This window comes from Penicillium crustosum (assembly GCF_028827405.1).
Source record: "Penicillium crustosum strain IBT 35664 chromosome Unknown utg000002l_segment0_segment0, whole genome shotgun sequence".
Taxonomy (NCBI): Eukaryota; Fungi; Ascomycota; class Eurotiomycetes; order Eurotiales; family Aspergillaceae; genus Penicillium; species Penicillium crustosum.
In genome coordinates, this window is record NW_026623123.1 from 8,454,447 (window position 1) to 8,469,611 (window position 15,165).

Sequence of the window (15,165 nt, forward strand, 5' to 3'; positions counted from 1 at the left end):
GTACCTCCCTAATCATGTTTCTTTAGATCATTACTTGTCGCATAACATTTCTCGGACTCCCACATTCCACTCGTTATTCAGCCCCCCCCCGGGACCTGACGACTATCTCCCACCACATGTGGCTTTCCATTGACCGAAACGAACATTCCTCGAACTGATCCACGCCTCAGAAATCCCTTCCCGCGAACTTTCCGGTCGGAGACCCATTTGCGGGGACTGGCACGCCTCAAATCAGGTGTCTCGAGCTCCAATCGCGTCGAGCGATTCACAGTACAGCCATGCCCTGGCGGCCGCTGCCTCGTATCGCCTTTGCTGTGGCCATATACCCTTTCAACCCCTCTTCCCCCGCAGATCTACCATTGGAGCTTGGCGATGAGCTCTACATAATTGAACAAGGAGGCACGGACGGGGAATGGTGCCGAGGCTATCTGGTCGCGCCGCCGTCGTTGCTGGCCGGCCTGACAAGCACCAAGGGCCAGACCCTCGAAGCTCGTGTGTTCTCGGGTATCTTTCCACGGAACTGCGTTGAGATTAGAGAGGTGCTGGGCGACGGTGATGGATACAAAGCACTACTCAATGCTGATCGGAAAAGCATTGATCGACTGACCTTGTCCGGCTTGGATGGAGACTACCTCTCCCGTAATAGTCTGGCTTATTCCGTCAGTGACGTCCAGGCTGCTGGCGAGGTGTCGGATGTTGTCTTTGCGAAAAAGGGGAAGCCTTCGCAAATTATTATTCACAAGACCGATGGGTCAGACCAAGCAAGTCCGCGATGGCGGACGGGCTCCATCCCGCATACGCCTGTCTCCTTTGCTCCCCGCGACCCTGATGCGCCCAAACCTGCTGCCCCGGTCCCCATGCTCAAGATCGGCGACGAAACTCCGACTTCTCTCACCGAGCCACTAGTCGATGAGATCGCATCGTGTCTGCGTGAATGGCATTCGACTAATTTGCATGAACTGCTTTTGGCACGCCGGTATGATGTGTTAGAGGAAATGTCGAACATTGTGCAAGAGCTGGACTTTGCGAGACGACAATTACTACACAATGTTCTGACTGGAAAGGAGAAGGAAGCATTGCGGGACGAGACAGTCTGGAAACTGGTCAAGGCAAACAAAATGCTTAGTGGGGACGTGATTGTCCGCGATCCGGAGCAGAGAGGCCGTTTGCTAACGGGTGATGACTCTGCCATCCAATTGGCAAAGCTGCAGTCCGAGATGAGTATGCTCGACTCCCGTCCTACCCAAGTATCCGATGCTACAGCCCTTCATCATTTGCTGCTAGAAATCAATGCGGTATCGGGCAATGCGCCGGGGCAAGTGACCATTGGAATCCAGCTGTTTTCCCGATCAGACACCGGTTCACTCAGTCCATTATCTGAGACCTTTAGCTTAGATATTCCGTCTCCGGATAAGTTCGTCAACATGAGCCAAAGCAGTAGACTGAAGACACTGTTTACCGAATTGGCCGCAACAGACATCGGAGATGGATCTGCAAATGGGCGGCAGCTCTATCTAGTTGCTTGGGTCCGTGCTCCAGAAACGCGATCTGCAGCCGATACCACTCCCATGTCGAGGCCATCAATCTCACGAGAAAGTCCGACCCCGGCCAAGGCTACGACAAATGGGGGCATTCAACCCTCGGCCAAGGGAAGTTTGAAAACCCGACGCAGCATGATGTGGACGCCCAAGCAACGCGGACCGAGCTTCGAGCAGCCTTCTAAGGGCACTACCCAAGGCATTCCACGAACATCGAGCAGTACATCCAGCGCCAAGGAGGCAACTACCCCTCAAGCCGCCCCAACAAAGGAGGTCTCAGCGATCCGCACCGTTGGCGTTGGAATATTGGAGATATCGCCGATTCTCCGACAGGAGAAGGACGCTGAGCAGGTGATCAATATTTGGTCGCCCCGTCGAGACGGCGAAGACGGCGAGGGATTGACGGATGGCTTTGACAAGCTGATCCGCGCCTTGCTTCCTAGTCCCACTGGCCGGTATGTGCGTGCCGATCCTGCGGCACGTTTACACCTCCATCTGCGCCCCTTTACCAGTAGCGACGCCGAATGCCTGATCCGTCAGAACCCTACTATATTGCACGATGTCATCCAGACACAGCGCATTGGATTCTCCAAGGCTCCTACGAAGCCAAGATCCGATATTTACGTGACGCTCTCTCAGGCCGTATTCCCTACAGATGCTCTCCTGTCTCACCCGCAGGCTGGTCAAATTCCTCTGCAGGCGACTAGCGGACTCCACAATCTTCAGCTTACTCTCGAGGTGCGTGATGCTAAAGGAGCGCGGATAGACAAATGTGTCTTCCCTTCGTCATCCAATACTTCGAACACGGCATGGCGCACTACAATCGCCCAGCGTGGCACGCCTTGGAACCAGACCATTCGCCTCAAGATTCCCACAGAACAAATCCCTGGCTCGCACATGGTGATGAGTGTTGCAGATGCTCCCGAATTTCCCTTTGCTCTTGCCTGGATGCCCCTTTGGGACCAGCAGGCTTTCATTAGAGATGGGCGCCATTCGCTGCTGTTGCATGCTTATGACAAGCAGACATCTAGCATTGAGAATGGAAAGGGTGCTTATCTGAACCTCCCATGGAGCGCGCTCGGCAAGAATGAATCCGCTAAAGATGAAGCTGTGACGGGTCCATTGGCCACTCTGCACCTTGAAACCCACCTTTGCAGCACAGAGTACTCACAGGATCAAGTCATTCTGAGTCTTCTCAACTGGCGAGAGCGGCCCGTGGACGAGGTCTTGGATACTCTGAAGCGTTTGCTCTTTGTTCCCGAGATCGAGATTGTCAAACAACTCAGTGGTGTCTTCGATGCCCTGTTCGGAATCCTGGTCGAGAATGCTGGTAATGAAGAATATGAGAACTTGATTTTCAACAACCTGGTCACTGTTTTGGGAATTGTTCATGATCGGCGATACAACCTAGGCCCGCTGGTCGACCGCTACGCCGATGAGCAGTTTAACTTCCCATTCGTCACCCCATGCCTCATTCGAAGCTACCTGCGCCTCTTGAACGCAGCTACCGACGGTACGCAATCCCGCAATCTTCGCGCCGCCTTCAAGGTCGGACGCCATCTGTTGAAGTTCATCATCAAGGCCCGCGAGCAGCAAAAGGCAAAGGAGGAAGGCATTGGCATTACCACGGTGCAATCCACCTTTAACAGAGATATGCATACCATTTTCAAGTCTCTGGAGACTTTGATGAAAAACTCATCACCGGCTTTGGTAGGCAGCAAAACACTGGTTGTTCAACATTTCCACACGTGGCTACCGGAGCTCTCCCATATCCTGAGCAAGGATGAGATGATTATGATCGCTCTAAGTTTCATGGATTCATGCAAGGATGTAACCGGCATGTTGATACTCTATAAGCTGGTCCTCATCCAGAACTATACCCTATTCGAGGTTTTCGCCTCTGGCGACGAGAGACGAACCTTGATCTCCAGCTGTATTGGCTGGTTGGCTCCATACTGGGGTTCCACCTCGGGGGTCTCGGATTTGTATCGTGACCAGGTGCGACTGAGCAGCTCAATTGTAGCTCAATTGCTCAGCCAATCGGATCCTCTGCTTTATGGATTCATGCCAAGTATCGTCGCCTCTTACTGTGCCATCTCCACCGAGGGAGTAGACGAGACGGAATACCTGTCTTTGCTTTTCAGCAAGGCTTTCCCCTTCCAGATGAAGACTGCCAAGACTCCTCAAAGCTTCGACGAGTCTTTGGTCGAACTGTCTGCGCTCATCGCTGCCATTGCCAAAATCCCGTCTCCCAAGCTTCCCAAGTTGAAAGAATTGGAGCTTGCACTGTTTGTTGCTCAGACCCTTGAGGCCCACAACTCCATCCTCGACTGTGAGGCTTATCCCGAGACTTGGTTCAGTATTCATGTTTACAACCATCGCGCGACTATCAAAAGCCTTGAACATATTGCAGTGTTGCTAATTGATAGGCTCCTACCGGCACCGGATGATGCCGACACCTTCGATACCAAGCTGTGGGAGTCATTCTTCACAACTTTGTTGAAGGTGATTTCTAGCGATGTCCTTGCGCTCGAGACATTCCCCGAGCAGAAGCGCCGCGCTGTCTGGAAGATCGCCGGCGATGTGCGTGAGCAAGGTGCGGACCTGTTGCAGTCTACCTGGGAAGCCATTGGTTGGGAGACCACGGATGACGAGAGGGAGCGTTTCAATTTGAAGAAGTTGGGCGGTTATCAAGTGCAGTATGTTCCTGGCCTGGTGCCTCCGATAATTGGTCTGTGTCTCAGTGTCCACGAGGGGCTGCGACATGTTGCTGTTCAGATACTGCAAACGATGATTCTGAGTGAATGGGATCTGAACCAGGATATCTCCATTATCGAAACAGAGATCATCTCTAGCCTAGATGCCCTATTCAAGTCCAAGCAGATGAATGAGAGCGTTAGCCAGAAGATTTTCATCGGTGAGCTTTTGGATCTGTTCGAAAGCGAGACTATATCCGATGATCTATTGTCCAATGCTGTCAAGAGTCTTGTCGGAACAGTCGATGAACTCTTGGATCTTTTGGTGGCCTCCCAGAGCGGCGCCTCAACGCAGAGTCTGCACGCTCTGAAACTGATGGAATATATGAAGGACATGGGTCGCGAGGATATCTTTATTCGTTATGTTCATGAACTTGCCGAGGCTCAGGCCGCAGCAGGCAACTTCACTGAAGCAGGTCTTGCTCTTCAGTTCCATGCCGACCTCTACGAATGGGATCTCACCAAGCCTCTGCCGGAGCTGCTCAGGCCCGCATTCCCACCTCAAAGTGCATTCGAACGGAGAGAGGCTTTGTACTTCTCTGTTATCCAGAACTTTGAAAATGCCATGGCCTGGGGCCCCGCGTTGGCTTGCTACAAGGAGCTGGCAGCGCACTACGAGCACACGACGATGGATTTCGCCAAGCTCTCCCGAGCCCAAAGCTCCATGGCTCGAATTTACGACTTCATCGCCAAGGGCGGCAAACAATTCCCGCGATACTTCCGTGTGGCCTACAAGGGTCTCGGATTTCCTCCCGGGCTGCGCGACAAGGAGTTCATCTTCGAGGCGTCCCCGACAGAACGCATGGCCTCTTTCGTGGATCGCATGCAGCGGGAACACCCTACTGCGCAAGTCATGTCTACTGGTGAAATTCCTGACTACGAGGGCCAGTTCCTTCAGATCAGCGCCGTCAGCGCACACCGCGACGTGTCTCATCCTGTCTACCAGCGCCCTAAGGTTCCATCCTCTGTCCGCGAGCACCTACTGATCTCGGATCCATCTCGTTTCTCTGCCACCTCGCGCCGACACACGAGCGGCTCGGATGTCCGTGAGCAATTCGTTGAGAAGCTCGTTTTCACCGTCTCGGAAGCGTTCCCGAATATCCTCCGTCGTAGTGAGATTGTTTCTGCTCAGGAGGTTGCTCTGTCGCCTCTGCAGACTGCCATCGAGCGCACGTGGCGCAAGACACAGGAGCTTCAGCTTCTTTGCCGCCGTGCTGCGTCGGGTGAGGATTCAAGTCTGTCTAATCTGACTGAGGCCCTGGAATCACTTCTTGAGGTCAGATCGCCAACCTCTAACTGTGTGGCATTGTACCGTGTATTCCTATCCGATGCGGAGATGGCAAGGAACAAGTTGCTTGAGGAAATTGATGAAGACGCTGAAGAGATACAACAAACACAGCAGCCTGTGGACCCAATGGAGACTGCGCTCTCCGTTGCACTCATCGACCATGCCTTGGCTATCAAATACGCGCTGTCTCTTTACCAGCGTCCCGCTCAGCAAGCTACCCAAGCCGAACTACTTCGACGCTTTGAAGATGTCTTCGAGCCCGAGCTAGGTTCTCTCGTCCCGGCTGCGGAGTACTCATCACCTACACCCACACAAACAGCCCGCCAATCCTCCCCCTTGGGCGACAACCGCCGAATGCCAGCTATCCAGCGAATTGTCAGTCCGGAACAAGACCAAAGCCGCGCTGCCCGAGGAAATTCCCACACGCGCAAGCGCTCTGACAGACAATCAGTCAGTCACCGGATCAGCATAATCAACCCCTTCAAGCGATCCCACGGCGCCAGCAACTCCATCTTCACGATCCAGCAATCCGACAGCAAGGGCCAAATAGTGGGTGAACAAGACGAAAACATCGACGACGACACGGCCACGATCCACAGCCGCACAACCAGCCACTCCCGCGGCGGCCGAAGCGAGAAGCGTCGCAGCTTCTTTGGCGGCGATAAGACATACAAGCACGGCTCCTCGCCTTCCGTCGCCCATGAATCCCAGACCTCACTGAACGCCCACAATGCCTCCCGAGACACGACCGCACGCTCCACCGACGGCCGCAGTCGCGCTGGCTCCCAGCACCGCGGCCCTACTGCCAGCGGTACTGCCACGGATCGGGCTGCGCCTGCTTCCAGTGGTGGTTGGTCCACCCTTCCGTCCACGCGCGATTATTCGCGGCCTGTCACACGCGACAGTAATGCAGTGACTCTGACGACTACGAATGGCACGGCCCCTTTGTCCCCTGTGCTCAATAATAATAATACGGGGATGCGGGACTCTGTGTTCCGTCGTTTCAGTATGCTCAAGGGTGTTGGTCGCAAGGGCAGTCGGATGGATTTTAAAGCTAATGGTGCCCTTCCGGAGGAGTAATGACGACCCCTTTTTTTTTTGTTTCTTTCTCTTTTTCTTTTTTCGATTCTATCCTTTATACCTCTTTTTTATTTTTTTGTTTTTGTTTTTGTGTCTGTGTCTTGACCCTCCTTTTTTTAAACTTTTTTTTCTTTCACTTCTTGATGTGACTTACTACCCTGATGTACTCTTTGTTTTAACTTTTTTTTTGTTATGTGGACTGGGGTTCTCCTTTTACTGGTGTTAAAAGATATATACCATGTGCTATATAGTTCCAATCTACATAATGCTATTTCCCATCTTAAGATCAACAGTGCTGCCATATATGTACTAAAGTCTAAATCGTCAGCAACCATGGATCTCCGAAACACAATTGTCCGTGCGTCCAATCGTAGAATGTGGCAGTGCATGGTCTTGGCTTTTAAGCTATAACCAATCATAGTGTATAAAACCCTGCTATGTGGAGTACCAAGGCTGGTGGGTCGTCATCTCAAAGCTCGTCTCCCCACTGACTGGGCCACACTTACCTTGGCCACCACCTAACACTCCACTTTTCTCTTCATGCTCCTAACATCGAAGGCTGTGCTAACTTTGATTCCCACGGAAATCTCATGTTACAGTCGCTAAGAACCAAAAAAGTGGCTTAACCCCGCCAATTATCCAATTCTCAACCAGTTTCAAAGCTTGGTAGAAATCATGTGTGCGTTGATATACTCCCCTTCCCCATCCCCTTCTCCCATTCTTCCCATCCGCTCCTTTCCGACTTTCTGTGAAAGTCCCTCAAATCATAATCCATCCGTTCAGGCAACGGACCATAATTCTCCAAACTAACTCGAGAAAAAAATTTTATATTCCAGCTCTCCCAAACTTCCGCTCCAACTTCAGAAGTCACACCTTCGGGCCCCGAAGAATGAGCTCTGGCAACAACGGCACCCTGAACGCCAATGAGCGTACAGGATTACTTGGCGCACACCGTGGCTCCTTCTCTGGCCTCGAACCTCACGAGCACATCGAGCATGGACAGCACCACCACCACCCAAAGGATACCCGTGTGTGGGTGCACTGGCCAATGCACGTCGTCCATCTGACGTGGAAAACCATCGTCCGTGACTATGTCAATGTCCTTCTTATCTTCGTGCCTTTGGGCATCATTTCCGGTGCCCTCGAGTGGAACCCAACCACTGTCTTTATCCTCAATTTCTTTGCTATCGTTCCCCTCGCTTCGCTGCTCAGCTTTGCCACCGAGGAGCTGGCTGCTACGCTCGGCCAAGCCCTTGGTGGCTTGATGAATGCCACTTTTGGAAATGCTGTTGAATTGATTGTAAGCTTGTCCAACCCTCAGCCCCGAATTGATACCCTCAATGCAAGCGGATGATACGTATCGGTGTTGGTTTTGATGCTAATTTTTTTTTTTTTTTTCTTGATAGGTCAGTATCATTGCCCTGAGACAGAACCAGATTCGCGTCGTCCAGGCCAGCATGCTGGGCAGCATCTTGTCTAACATCCTACTCGTCCTGGGCTGCTGCTTCTTCGTCGGTGGTCTCCGCTACCGCGAACAGTCTTTCAACACCACTGTGGCATCAACCATGTCCTCGCTCATGGCTGTGGCCTCCGCATCGCTTATCATCCCTGCCACCCTCTACGCCGCGATCTCGAATCACTCCGTCGCCAAGCCGGACAGTAAAGGTGAAATCCCGGACCCGGATCGCGCTGCCCAGGATAATATCCTCATCTTGTCGCACGGCACCTCCATCATCCTCCTGATCATCTACGTCATGTACCTCTACTTCCAGCTGGGTTCCCACTCCGACCTCTTCGAAGAAACAAATGGCAGTGATACCGAGAATGTTGCTGGCACCGAGGAGGAGGAAGAAGAGGAAGAGGAGCGCGTTCTCAGCCCCTGGGCTGCGGCCGTTGTTCTCGTCATCGTGACTGTCCTCGTCTCGATCTGCGCCGATTACCTGGTCGATGCTATCGATCCCCTCGTAAAGACGACGGGTATGAGCAAGACGTTCATTGGACTGGTTCTGATCCCGATTGTGGGTAATGCCGCGGAACATGTTACTGCCGTTGTCGTTGCGTACAAGGATAAGATGGATCTTGCGATCGGAGTTGCTATTGGTAGCAGCTTGCAGATTGCGCTGTTTGTCACTCCCTTCTTGGTTATTCTCGGCTGGATCATGGGTATCGAGATGACACTCCACTTCCAGACTTTTGAGACCGTTGCTTTCTTTATTTCTGGGTTGGTTGTTACTCTGCTTATCCAAGATGGAAAATCCAACTACCTGGAGGGTGGTATGTGTCTCGGCATGTATATCATTCTTGCCTTGGCGTTCTACGTCTACCCTGATAATGTTGCCAACTAAGCTATGGCTTGGGTTTGGGGTTTTAATTTTCGGTTTGGGAGGGGTTGTCGTCTCAGCGAGGCTGTCTCTTTTGTTCGGTTGGTTCATTCATGCCCTAGCGTCTACCGCTTTTTATTGTATTCTATGTCAAAACTCTTGTCTATAGTACATTGGTAGTCAAAAATTGTATGTGCGGGTATATCTCTATAAGTTTCTTGAAAACTTGTTAAAAAATAGTATTGTGAAAAGCGGAGTTCTTGATGAAATTATATATTGACGTCTTATATTGTGGAAATATATTCATACTAAAAACGACTTGGAATCAACAGAAAATGGATTCTTTTTAACACATTGCATTGGGCAGACAAATCGAAGCTTATTTTACCCCTTTCATCATAATTCAGACTAATTATCCACCTACATCCATGACCCTTCAATCCTGTTTCCATCAGCTGTACATTTCATGACCTCACATCGAAATCCTTGGCGCTGACTCAGCCATCCCGGAAATTTGCTCGAGACCGCAAACTTCCCAAAACAGGCCGATTAATCACGACCCCGGTTCAATAATTGCACAGGGGCCAATTCACACAACCGCAAAAATGGCACCTCGACTCAACCTCTTCACGGCCAACAAGGCCGTCTCGGCCCTGCGCCAATCCACCACTCCCGCACTCTCCTCCCCCCGGAGCATCGCCAGCCCCGTCCGATTCCGCGCCGTCCAGTCACTACCCATTCAGTGCCGATGGAACTCCTCGCGCGATGGCTCAAAGAAGGTCGAGCCCCAGCCTGACCAGCAGACTTTCCCGACTGTCGACCAGCTGCCCGATGTCACCGAGGAGGCCAACGAGATCTCCCGAATTATGGATAAGGAAAAGCGCTGTGATGGTATTCCTTCTACTCCGGAGTTGGATCAGGGGTCGCCTGTTGAGGAGGTGAGCCAGAACTCCTAAGATAACGGCTTGCTGAAGTGCCGCGAGGCCGAATCGCTGGATAGGGTTGTTAACTGTGTTCCGTGGAATAGATCCTCAGTCGCGATAAGGACGCCTTGAAGCACATGCCCAAGGTTATGCGGGACGCATTGAAGAAGTCTGGTGGCTCGCGCTCGTTCTCGACTTCCGCTCGGAGCCTCATGAACGATCTGCAGGGCACTGAGCCTAACAACGAGGCTAACCTTATTCCCAATGTGTCTGGACTCAAGGGTGCTAGTGATGAGGCTGCTGCTGCTCTTGCTAGCATGATTGAGCAGGTGCAAGGTCAGGCTCTTGAGGAGAACCCTGGGCTTAAGTTCGATCCGCCTGCTGTCCCCGAGGACCTGAAGACGTTGAACTTCCGCAAGCGCTACGATACCATGCAGGATCAGTTCACTAAGATGATGATGGAGAGTGGGAAATTGACCAAGGCGCAGAAGGTACGATCTTTTTTTTCCCATTTATGATTGGTGTGGGTGTGGTTGAGAAAATTAACTAATTGAATATTAGAACATGTCCCTCGTTCTGGATCATCTCCGCACCTCCTCTCCTCCCCAGATTAACCCTCGTCGCCGTCTTCTCGGAGCTCCCCCTGCTTCCCAGCTCCCCCTCGACCCCGTTCTCTACCTCACTCTCGTCGTCGACTCCGTGGCGCCTCTCTTCCGAATCCGTCAGCAGAAGGGTATTGCCGGTGGTGGTACTGCCGTGCAGATCCCCCACCCGTTGACTCTGCGCCAGCGCCGCCGTACTGCTATCAAGTGGATTCTTGATGCATCGGATAAGCGACGTGATGCGCTGTTTGCGAACCGTGTTGCGGCTGAGGTGGTGGCCGTCGCTGAGGGTCGTAGCGGTGTCTGGGAGAAGAGGGACCAACAGCACAAGATTGGTATCTCTGGTCGTGCGAACTTGAATACTAACGTTCGTCGCTAAATTAGCCTTTTATCGGCTTGTATTTCTTCTATCTGGGTTTTGGGGTTTGTCTTGTATCTCTGAGCACTTCTGCATATGTACATTTATATAGTCTGGTCAAAAAAAAAATTTGACTTTTATTCTTCATGGACTTATTGCATTCTTCGAGACAGGTACTACACAATGTTAATCTTTGTAATTTGACATATGCCACGGAGTTTTTAATGTGGCATATGATCTCTCGATATCATTCCAAGGTTGCCCATAATAGGTCTGACTTACTCCCCAGTGTTACATTTTCTATTATTGGAGGACCACTGCCCTGAATCAAACTTACTTGCACATCCTGCATATTAATTGCTTCTATAAATTAACCCTATTTTGTTCTCCGTGACGGCTCTCCCAGTGCTTTGTATAGAACATTGTCTGATAGGCCCCCGCCAAGCAGCATGCTTACCTAATATACAGCTTAGCTCGAAGCGCAACTTGTTCTTGGAGTCGGAGAAAAAAAAAAGAAACGTCAATACATTCAATATTTTACTTGTCTACAGTGTCGGAGTAGATTCCAACCAAATACACAATACAAACCCGACCAGTGAAGCGCCCCATTCTATCATTGCCGACTTGACCATCGCCTAGTGCAACCCCAAGCTCCAGCTGACCCGGACTTCTCGACCCTCTTCGCGCCCCCACCCACGATAGAGTCCCCTCCTACGTGCCCCTCGGTCTTGCATCTGTCTCTACTCTTTGGATGACCTAGGCCGACTACCCTCCGGCCCCCTCCCTCGACGGTGGCTCCTACCTCGCACTCCGATTCCATTGAACTTGTCGAGTACAACCCTACCTCCCACCCAGCTCCCACAAGCGCATCTGGCCCCGCTCGCTCAGACCGATATCAAGAAAGCGCTGGACGGTTAGACCCCTCCGCCAACTCGTACCCGCTTGCGGATCTTGATACAGTTGGGGAATCGCAGGAGAAGACATTAGAGTTTGACCAGCCTCAGGGCTCTCGTCTTCGGTTCTGGGCTGAGGCTCTCCGACGTCGCGCTCATAACGCATCGCACGGGAACGTCGATCCTGAATCCAAAGCCAAGATGAAGTTCTCGCATAGTATTCAGTTTAATGCTGTGCCCGATTGGAGCTCGAATTACATTGCGTACAGCAATTTGAAGAAATTGTAAGTTGTCGGTTTCGTTTGGTTCGTGGGCTCGGTGGATATGATTGTGATTGTGATTGTGTGTGTGTGTGTGTGTGTGTGTGTGTGTGTGTGTGTGTGTGTGTGTGTGTGTGTGTGTATACCTGCAGATTCAGGGATCTAGATTGGTGTCACATTGCACAGGATCGATGCGTCGGGTCGGATAATTGTTTAAATGGGTGCTGACGTTGCATCTTGACTAGGATCTATACCCTTGAGAAACAGTTCAATCGCATTGAGGGACCGGCTACTACAGATGTAGAGTCCGCTCCACTCCTCGGTGCTGAACCGAGTAACCCGGATGCGGTCTTTAAACGGGCTCTTGATGTTGAGATGGATAAGATCTGCTCCTTCTATAAGAAGAAGGAAGCGGAGATTTTTGAACTCGCGGATGAGCTCATTAAAGATGCCGATGTATATCTCTCCGAGACGGACGGTGTCAATATGGACCCCGTCAGCGAGACAATCATCAAGGCAAGCTCCCGCCGCAACGGTAATACCTCGATCTCGCGTCGGCGGTCTAGTGCTGTGAGCAATGACTCGCTGGCGGATGACGAAGAAGGTGGTGATAGTGACGACGACCGGTCCCCGACGACCCTCCCACAGCGTCGGAGAGTGTTGCAGTCGACCGATGGCGAGTCTGCTACAGATGACCAGTACGGTGATATGGTAGACTCTACCTACTTTGGACAGTCGACTACCCGTGAACCGCACGAGTCGCATCTCAACGACGAGGATTTCCTCGCTCTTTACAACACCGGTGTATCGTTGAAGAAGCGCCTGATCGAATGCTACGTCTCGCTTTGTGAACTGCGCTCTTTCATCGAACTGAACAAGACTGGTTTCGCCAAAGCTCTGAAGAAGTATGACAAGACCTTGGACCGCAGTCTGCGTCGAGACTACCTAGCCTCTGTTGTCCACCCCGCGCCTCCTTTCACTGACAGCACCATGGCTGAACTCGATCGGCATATCGAGAATGTCGAGTGTGTGTATGCGAGTATCGTTACAAAGAACAACAGACAATTTGCTAGACGCGAGTTGCGTCTACATCTGCGTGAGCATGTTGTCTGGGAGCGAAACACTGTTTGGCGTGAGATGATCGAGATCGAACGTCGTGCGCAGGCCGCCAATGTTGGTATTCGCCAGACCCTTCTGGGCGGCGATGAGGACCCGGCCACTGCAAGGCGCCAGGGCGACAAGAATGAGATCCGCACACAGGAGATGTCAACACCGCTTGGTCGGTTCCAGTTCCCGTCGTGGCTCTGCAGCTTGAGCTTTGGTACGCTGGTATTTAGTATCGCTCTCTTCGGCGCAATGCTTTCCGTGAACGTGATGGAGACTCCCGAGGAGCAGAATTGCTTGGCTATGTTGGTCCTCGTCAGTATCTTGTGGGCTACTGAGGTATGAGATATCATTTGTTTCTTTCGCCCACATTAAATGCTAACATTGAGTAATAGGCTATTCCCCTGTTTGTCACTTCGCTTCTTATCCCATTCCTGGTCGTGACTCTAGGTATCATGCGGTCAGACGATGAGGTTCCTGTGCGGTTGGGACCCAAGGAATCAGTCGGCAAGGTGTTCGCGGCGATGTGGACTCCTGTCATTATGCTGCTCCTAGGTGGTTTCTCAATTGCAGCAGCGCTGTCCAAGTACGATATCGCACGACGCATGGCCATGTTCGTGCTAAGCAAAGCTGGATCGAAGCCATCTGTGATGCTGTTGACCAACATGTTTGTGAGCATGTTCCTGAGCATGTGGATCAGTAATGTTGCGTCTCCCGTGCTCTGCTACTCGATCATCCAGCCTTTGCTGCGCAACATGCCTCCCGAGTCGGACTTCGCCAAGGCACTCGTGTTGGGTATCGCATTAGCCGCCAATGTCGGTGGTGCAGCGTCCCCGATTGCCTCTCCCCAGAACATCATTGCTTTGCAGAACATGGAACCGAACATCAGCTGGGGTACATGGTTCTTCATCGCACTGCCCGTCTGTATCATCTCCATTCTCCTCATCTGGGTTCTGCTGCTGGTGACATTCCGTCCGGGCCGCAACGCAACCGTCATACCTATCCGCCCTGTCAAGGACCGCTGGACCGGCATGCAGTCCTTCATCAGCATCGTCACCCTCTTGACGATCGTCCTCTGGTGCGCCAGCCACCAACTCGAACACATCTTCGGCGATATGGGCGTTATCGCTATCATCCCTCTCGTCCTCTTCTTCGGAACCGGTATCCTCAACAAAGAGGACTTCAACAACTTCCTCTGGACAATCATCATCCTCGCCGCCGGTGGTCTGTGTCTCGGCAAGGCGGTCACCTCATCCGGCTTGCTGCACACAATCGCACTGGGAATCACCGCCCGCGTCGAGAACCTCAGTCTGTACAGCGTCCTCTTGGTCTTCTGTTCTCTCATCCTTGTCATGGCCACTTTCATCTCGCACACCGTCGCCGCCCTTATCATCCTGCCCCTTGTCCGCCAGATCGGCGTTAGCATGGAGAACCCTCACCCTAACTTGTTGGTCATGGCCAGTGCATTGATGTGCTCTGTTGCGATGGGTTTGCCCACAAGTGGATTCCCTAATATGAGTATGTCCTTCTCTTCCTTCGCTTCACTTGTATTGAGCTCCCCGCTAACTTGTTCCTCTTAGCTGCTATCATGACCGAAGTACCCCAGACAGGCCAGCGCTACCTCCAAGTCCGCCATTTCCTCACCCGCGGCATCCCAGCCAGTCTCATGTCCTTTGTGGTAGTTGTCACACTTGGATATGGGCTGATGTATGTTGCGGGATTGTAGAGTATGGTATGGTGGGATGGTCTCGTGACCCTTTTGAAAGAGTTTGCTGTCTGCAATTTGTAGTTTTTTATTGGTTAGATCGGTTTATATACTCGGCATAAACAAAGGGAGGAGAACTTATATGGTTTGGGTATACTACCTATTCTTTTCTTCTTTTGTTAATGTTATTTGGATTCATTGTATTTAAATTTCTTCGCTTCGTTCTGTCTGGCTTTTTGTTGGGATTGTATTGCACATAGATGGGTCGTCCAGAGTGTCTTAATGCACATGTCTTTCTAATGGCTTTAATCAGGTATGAGAGTAATTACACCTGTCC

General features: G+C 51.7%; 4 protein-coding genes across 4 annotated transcripts; all 4 read left to right on the plus strand.

Annotated features, from left to right (window-relative positions):
* Positions 1 to 278: 278 nt before the first annotated feature.
* On the plus strand, positions 279 to 6,662 carry N7487_006723 (guanine nucleotide exchange factor DCK1; the record flags this gene model as incomplete). Its single annotated transcript, XM_056874470.1, has 1 exon — positions 279 to 6,662. One exon carries the CDS (start codon positions 279 to 281, stop codon positions 6,660 to 6,662), a length of 6,384 nt encoding a protein of 2,127 aa, XP_056732190.1.
* A 675-nt stretch (positions 6,663 to 7,337) lies between these two features.
* On the plus strand, positions 7,338 to 9,007 carry N7487_006724 (calcium/proton exchanger; the record flags this gene model as incomplete). Its single annotated transcript, XM_056874471.1, has 3 exons — positions 7,338 to 7,341; positions 7,499 to 7,962; positions 8,069 to 9,007. 3 exons carry the CDS (start codon positions 7,338 to 7,340, stop codon positions 9,005 to 9,007), a joined length of 1,407 nt encoding a protein of 468 aa, XP_056732191.1.
* Positions 9,008 to 9,588: 581 nt separating this feature from the next.
* Positions 9,589 to 10,887, plus strand: N7487_006725 (mitochondrial 37S ribosomal protein uS7m; the record flags this gene model as incomplete). Its single annotated transcript, XM_056874472.1, has 3 exons — positions 9,589 to 9,921; positions 10,011 to 10,397; positions 10,468 to 10,887. 3 exons carry the CDS (start codon positions 9,589 to 9,591, stop codon positions 10,885 to 10,887), a joined length of 1,140 nt encoding a protein of 379 aa, XP_056732192.1.
* A 212-nt stretch (positions 10,888 to 11,099) lies between these two features.
* N7487_006726 (putative plasma membrane phosphate transporter Pho87) lies at positions 11,100 to 14,849 on the plus strand (the record flags this gene model as incomplete). Its single annotated transcript, XM_056874473.1, has 5 exons — positions 11,100 to 11,137; positions 11,627 to 12,043; positions 12,265 to 13,462; positions 13,519 to 14,641; positions 14,704 to 14,849. The coding sequence occupies 5 exons, from the start codon at positions 11,100 to 11,102 to the stop codon at positions 14,847 to 14,849; spliced, it is 2,922 nt and encodes a 973-aa protein (XP_056732193.1).
* Between the last annotated feature and the right edge of the window lie 316 nt (positions 14,850 to 15,165).